The 7,425-nt window shown below is 42.8% G+C and overlaps 1 protein-coding gene across 1 annotated transcript; it reads right to left on the bottom strand.

The window, feature by feature from the left end:
* Positions 1–263: 263 nt before the first annotated feature.
* Positions 264–5,678, bottom strand: ppp1r26 (protein phosphatase 1 regulatory subunit 26). Its single transcript, XM_008123627.3, has 2 exons — positions 5,297–5,678; positions 264–3,094 (listed from the first exon to the last, which is right to left on the bottom strand). Exon 2 carries the CDS (start codon positions 3,034–3,036, stop codon positions 412–414), a length of 2,625 nt encoding a protein of 874 aa, XP_008121834.2. The 5' UTR covers positions 3,037–3,094; positions 5,297–5,678; the 3' UTR covers positions 264–411.
* Between the last annotated feature and the right edge of the window lie 1,747 nt (positions 5,679–7,425).

The following is a 7,425-nucleotide window of genomic DNA, read 5'->3' as shown; positions in this document are numbered from 1 at the left end:
TTTATGTTGTGTCCTTCCTTTTCCTTGCTACACAATAATCCTGTATTTATTTTTCTTATGTTTTGCTTTTTGGGTTCCTGCAAATGGGACCTTTGTATGGCATCCAAGCTGCAGCAAGCCTCTTGGTCTCCCCAAAATTTAATTTTTGTGACATTATTAAGGGACGTGGCAACCTTCATTCCTTCACCGTGGCCTGTTACATATGCGTGCCACCCTTTTGTGGATAAATCTACCGCTTTCCCACTCTCGGAGCCCCGTTTCGGAGTCATCGCACACCCCTCTCCGGCCAAATTTGCAAAAGAAACACCGCCTTGCCTTTGGAGCAAAGGCAATTCTGTGCCCTGGCTTCTCCCCCAAAGTGTAGGTCTCTTATTCTGATTGTTCAGCCCTGCGATGAAATTGCTGGAAATTTTAAACTCGCACATTTGAACTACATTTGAACAGAGACAAAGGCTCAAAGCAGTTTTGCAGTTGGGGTTTTTGGGATGTGTTTCTCTCTGGTGTCAGACTTCTTTGGCCCAACTTATCATGGCAGATCATTTGGCTTCCTTCTTCAGTTCTTTTTACAGCTATACCAGGATGGGCAGACTCTGCAGTTGTTTGGATTTGCTGCGAGTTCAATGCGTAGGATGTTATTCGCTTGCCGTTTCCTGTAGTCTCTTCTTCAGGTCTCGGGGAGTTCCGCAGGTCGATCGTCGGGGGTCCCAATTTCTTCATTTTCCCTCTCTGTTTTGAGACAGCATGACTTTGACGTTGCAATGGCTGATATTTTGCTTCAGTTGCCTGGGATTTATGAGTTCCTAAGCACCCAACAATACCGTTGGACCCAGGAGTATCTATATTTACTATAGATTTAGACTTCTCTGCCAAAAACCTCTGAATTTCCTGCTCAATGCTGTCATCGCTGTCGATGGAACTGCTCTCGTCTGTCAAGGACGTGGCCATCCAAATATTATTTTTTGATGTCTCTTGGGCATCTTTTTTAAACTGTATGGCCTTGGTGCCTTTTGGCTTCCCCTTGACAACGTTCCGAGAAGCCGCATTTTCAACCCTTTGGGAATTCACAAGGCAACTCTTGAGCAAGGCAGGCTTTTGGGATTTGCAGTCTCTTTCTTCACCCCCAAGGATGTGTGCTCCGGCCTCATCAAACCTGACCTTCTTCTTGCACGGAGTTCTTGTGTCTTTGGGCTTCTTCTTGAGCTTTCGTTTCGATCTCAAGAGCTCTTTGATGGCCATGTCCAGATCCTCGTCGCTGTCCAAGGAACTGCTCTTGTCATCGAACCCGCATTTTTGCGGACTCTGCTTTGACTTTTTCTCACAACCTTGTAATGTCGGATCCACAGAACCGCTAATGTCCATAGTATCCTGATAGCATCTAGCCACTTTTTGAGTGTTGTGTAGTATGCTTAAATCATCCTTTTTGGTTCTTGAGTAGTTATGGTTCTGCTCTAACAGTGTCTGCTGCATGTCCCGTGTCTTTCTAACTATTTTACTTTCTCCTTTCAGTTTCCTCTGATGACTCAGTGAGAGTTTTAAGGGTTTACGGGGAATCTGCTTGAAGTGCTGGGTGTTAGATTTCGTTATCAAGCTCTCTGTTTGTGCTTTGACAGCCAAAAAGGCCCTGATCTCTTGTTCGATGCTGTCGTCACTGTCCACGGAATTATTGTCACTCTCGTGTTGAGACGCCGACGCTTCCCGGGAGCAGAAGAAAGGGTTGCTTCCTTCAGGAGGAGGCAAGATGGTTTTAGAAATGTCCAAAATGGCTTCGGCACACATGAGTTCGGCGGTGGTGTCGGCCCGACAAGAGGCCTGGAGCGTAAGCGCACATGTTGCAACACTGTTTTCCACGGGAGCGCGAGTTCTGCAACTGTCCAGACTGATGCCGCTAATCCTACTTAGCTCTTTGGGTTTCGTGGCGAGTTTTCTCCTCTTGCTGCTTAAGGCATTCACTGAATGGATCAGCAGACGCGATGATATATCTTCTTCCGCTTGGAAAGGGACACGAGCGGTTCGGCACTCGGACGCTCTCCTGATTTTCTCAAGCTGGTAAAGCTGAATGGCTTCCTCAATACCATCATCGCTACTTGAATCGGATACGTCGTTGCTTTGTTCTCCTCCGGTTTCCCAAAGCTTTTGCCCTTTCTCACCTTCTCTGCTTTGTTCCAGGAAAAGAGAGCGGCTGGCCAAAGGTGTTTGCCTCGTTTTGAAGCCTGCCAGTTCTTCCTCAGTTTCAGGCTTCAAACACCGAGTACCAATATTGTGTAGATGAGAGCGCTGTCTTAAGAAGAAGGCCTTGTCTCCCTGCTTCAGAGAGCTTTGGCTCACTCTCTCGGTGCCTCCTCTCTGACTCCTGACAACCCATTTCTCTTGAGTCTCCTTCTGATCGAGTTGCTTCTTCTCCTCAGCTGTCGTCTCCTTTCTCGCCTGCTGCTGCTGCTTCTTCTCGTTTAAAAATTGCTCGATTTCCGCCTCTATGCTTTGTTCGAAAGAATCGTCGCTGCTCACGCTGCAAGGAGAGGCAGCCCACTGGTCGGTACCATCCTTCAAAGAGTCAGGAACAACTTCATTTCCGGGGAAAACGCAGGCGCCACTTCGCAAGGGCGGGACATTCGAGCCTTTGTTCTTCAGGAACTCCTGGATGGCCTCCTCTATGCCTCGATCCACCGAATCATCGCTGTCCGAAGGCAACAAGAGAGCTCCAAACTTGGATCTCTCTTCCACTTCCATGTCATCCGAGTTGGCTGGACAGTCACGCTTCTGCAGAACTCTCTCGCTTCTTCTAACGTTCTGGCTTTGGCTTTTTTCTGCCTTCGGTTTCTTTGGCACGAGGCAGCCATATTCATGGCTGCTGTGCAGAGAGGAGTCTTCGCTTTGCAGGTTGTTGATGATCACCTGAACTTTGGTGCTGACGGCCGATCGGGGAAGGTCGTCTTCCGACTCGGAGAAGCAGACGGGATATCTATAGTTCCTTGACTGGGAGAAGGGCTCCCATTTCGGCTGAAGGGCCACCAAAGCTGAGGTGTTCATGAAAAACATCCCAGTGGATGGCAAGGCCTGGAAAAGTAGTCTTGGTTAGGCAAGTTGCCTTTCCATCCTGAAAGAGAAAGGAATATATACATAAGCTTCTCCTGATCTTATAGTAGCAGCATCAACTACAACTATATGTCTCAGGATACAATGACAGACCCAGTTCGGACTCGAAATATATACATAAGCTTCTCCTGATCTTATATCTAAGCAAAAAGAGTTAGGACTTGGCTGTGGGACCAAGCCTTTGAATTATAGTAGTAGCAACAACTACAACTATATGTCTCAGGATACAATGACAGACCCGGTTTGGACTCGAAATATATATACATAAGCTTCTCCTGATCTTATAGTAGCAGCATCAACTACAACTATATGTCTCAGGATACAATGACAGACCCAGTTCGGACTCGAAATATATACATAGGCTTCTCCTGATCCTATACCTAAGCTTCTCCTGATCTTATATCTAAGCAAAAAGAGTTAAATCTTGGCTGTGGGACCAAGCCTTTGAATTATAGAAGCAGCATCAACTACAACTATATGTCTCAGGATACAATGACAGACCCAGTTCGGACGCAAAATATATACATAAGCTTCTCCTGATCTTATAGCTAAGCAAAAAGTGTTAAGACTTGGCTGTGGGACCAGGCCTTTGAATTATAGTAGTAGCATCAACTACAACTATATAATAATAATAATAATAATAAAAAAAAAAACTTTATTTATACCCCGCCACCATCTCCCCGTGGGGACTCGGGGCGGCTTACATGGGGCAGAGGCCCAGACAACATAAGGACAAAATATAAGCAACATAATACAATCACAATATAAAACAGATAAAACAGTAGTGCAATATATCAATTAAAACAACAATACAGGATAAAAAATTACATTAAAAACACATAAAAGGTAAGACCGTAATAAATACAGTAGAGTCTCACTTATCCAAGCTAAACGGGTCGGCAGAAGCTTGGATAAGCAAATATCTTGGATAATAAGGAGGGATTAAGGGAAAGCCTATTAAACATCAAATTATATTGAAAACATTGACTACAAAAATGGCCTGGATAATCCAGAAGCTTGGATAAGTGAAGCTTGGATTAGTGAGACTCTACTGTATTATTATATTAGATTGTTATTACTGTAGTTTTGTATATATATCTCACATCAACATCATCATAATTTAATAATAACTTACATTTAAAGTCATTATTAAATTACCAATAACAGTTATTATATTAGATTGTTATTACTGTAATTTTGTTGTTGATTTTACAAATTAAGCACCAAAACATCATGTTAGACAACAAATTTGACAGAAAAAGTAGTTCAATATGCAGTAATGTTATGTTGTAATTACTGTATTTACGAATTTAGCACCAAAATATCACGATATATTGAAAACATTGACTACAAAAATGGCTTGGATAATCCAGAAGCTTGGATAAGCGAAGCTTGGATTAGTGAGACTCTACTGTATTATTATATTAGATTGTTATTACTGTATATATATATCATCAACATCATCATAATTTAATAATAACTTTACATTTAAAGTCATCATTAAATTACCATTACCAATTATTATTATATTAGATGGTTATTACTGTAGTGTTGTTGTTGATATATATATATATATATATATATATATATATATATATATATATCATCAACATCATAATTTAATAATAACTTTACATTTAAAGCTATTATTAAATTACCATTACCAATTATTATTATATTAGATTGTTATTACTGTAGTTTTGTTGTTGATATACATATACATATCATCAACAACATAATTTAATAATTTTACATTTAAAGCTATTATTAAATTACTATTACCAATTATTATTATATTAGATTATTACTGTAATTTTGTTGTTGATATATATATATATATATACATACTGTGTGTGTATATATATATATATATATATATATATATATATATATATCAACATCATCATAATTTAATAATAACTTTACATTTGAAGTCATTATTAAATTATCATTACCAATTATTATAATATCATTAAATAAGATTGTTATTACTGTAGTTTTGTTGTTGATATATATCACCATCAACAACAACATCATAATAATTGAATAGTAACTTTACATTTATATTCTGGCCCCTTCCCCCCTTTAAACAAACCCCTCCATCTCTTTTAATATTCCCCTCATGCAATATTCCCCAAATAAACCTTTCCAGCCTGATTTTTCTCTTTTTCCCCATTTTCATTGCCCCCAATATTTTCCTTACCCAGGCCTACATTCGTTAAGGCCTACGACTAGGCCGCGTTGCCACGGCAACGATCGAGGCCTACCCGGCGAACGGCAGGCCTCGGCTGGAAAGCTAGGCCGCAAGCCCGCGGCGCCGAGTTGGCTCCGGCTCCAAGGAGCGATGGATGGCTGCCGCCTGGCCCTTGGGCTCCTCCCCTCCGGGCCGCTGCCATCCTCGGCCCGGCCCTGCTTGCTCTAAGGCCGGCCCACTCGAAGGCCAAGCGAAGGGGGAGCCAAGGAGGCCCGAAGAGGCTACTCCGCCTCCGTCTCCTCGTCGTATAAGCATCGAATATGGCTGGATGGCCTGTGGGGTCTCTTCAGACTCTAGAGTAAGGATTGTTGCAAAGTGTCCTTCTATGAAGGCTTTTAACCCGAAACCGAATGGCCATCTGTTGGGAGGGATTGGATTGTGTCTTCAAACAGAAACTGAATTGCCATCTGTTGGGAGGGGTTGGTTTGTGTCTTGAAACAGAAACACGATGGCCATCAGTTGGGAGGGATTGGATTGTGTCTTCAAACAGAAACTGAATTGCCATCTGTTGGGAGGGGTTGGTTTGTGTCTTGAAACAGAAACATTATGGCCATCTGTTGGGAGGGATTGGATTGTGTCTTCAAGGCTTTTAATCAGAAATTGAATGGCCACCTGTTGGGAGGGATTGGGTTGTATCTTTAAACAGAAACACGATGGCCATCTGTTGGGAGGGATCGAATTGGGTCTTCAAGGCTTTTAACCAGAAACCCGATGGCCGTCTGTTGGGAAGGATTGGATTGTGCTTTGAAACAGAAACCGGATGGCCATCTGTTGGGAGGGATCGAATTGTGTCTTCAAGGCTTTTAACCAGAAACCCGATGACCATCTGTTGGGAAGGATTGGATTGTGCTTTGAAACAGAAACCGGATGGCCATCTGTTGGGAGGGATTGGGTTGTGTCTTTAAACAGAAACACGATGGCCATCTGTTGGGAGGGATCAGATTGGGTCTTTAAGGCTTTTAACCAGAAACCAGATGGCCATCTGTTGGGAAGGATCGAATTGTGTCTTGAAACAGAAACTGAATTGCCATCTGTTAGGAGGGGTTGTGTCTTCAAACAGAAAATGGATGACCATCTGTTCGGAGGGATCGGAATATGTCTTCAAGGCTTTTAATCAGAAACTGAATGGCCACCTGTTGGGATTAGGGTGCGTCTGCAAACAGAAACCAGATGGCCATCTGTTGGGAGGGATCGGATTGTGTCTTCAAGGCTTTTTACCAGAAACCCAATGGCCATCTGTTGGGAGGGATTGGGTTGTATCTTCAAACAGAAACCGGATGGCCATCTGTTGTGTCTTCAAACAGAAACACGATGTGTCTTCAAACAGAAACACGATGGCCATCTGTTGGGAGGGATCGAATTGTGTCTTCAAGGCTTTTAACCAGAAACCAGATGGCCATCTGTTGGGAGGGATTGGATTGTGTCTTCAAGGCTTTTAACCAGAAACCGGTTCTTCCTCCATCTCCTCCTCCATCCCTTTATGCCTTTCTCACCGAAGCGGTACCTATTTATCTACCCACATTTGCATGTTTTCGAATTGCTAGGTTGGCAGGAGCTGGGGCTAACAGCAGGAGCTCACCATGGTCAGCAGTTCAGCAGCACAAGGTTTTAACCCATTGCGCCACCGTGGCCTCATATAATAATAATATTATAATAATCATAATAATCATAATCATTATAATAATAATACTGTATCTTGAAAACAGTCAGTGTGGAAAGGGACTTGGGAGTCTTAGCAGCAGAGGCTGGATGGCCATCTCTCGAGAGGGCTTTGATGGTGTCTTCCTGCCTGGAAATATGGGGTTGGACTGGATGGCCTTTAGGATCTCTTCCACCTCTAGAATTCGGATTGTGGCAAAGAGGCTTTTAAACAGATACTAGATGGCCATCGGTTGGGAGGGATCGGATTGTGTCTTCAAACAGAAACCCAATGGCCATCTGTTGGGAGGGATTGGGTTGTGTTTTCTAGGCTTTTAACCAGAAACTGAATGGCTGTTTGTTGGGAGGGATTGGATTGTGTCTTTAAACAGAAACCAGACAGCTTTTGGGATTTCTTTCAACTCTAGAATTCAGAAGGC

The sequence above is a fragment of the Anolis carolinensis genome, unplaced genomic scaffold, assembly GCF_035594765.1.
Source record: "Anolis carolinensis isolate JA03-04 unplaced genomic scaffold, rAnoCar3.1.pri scaffold_7, whole genome shotgun sequence".
In the NCBI taxonomy this organism is placed as follows: Eukaryota; Metazoa; Chordata; class Lepidosauria; order Squamata; family Dactyloidae; genus Anolis; species Anolis carolinensis.
Note: the sequence above shows the minus strand (reverse complement) of the source record. Positions and strands in the feature narration are given on the sequence as shown.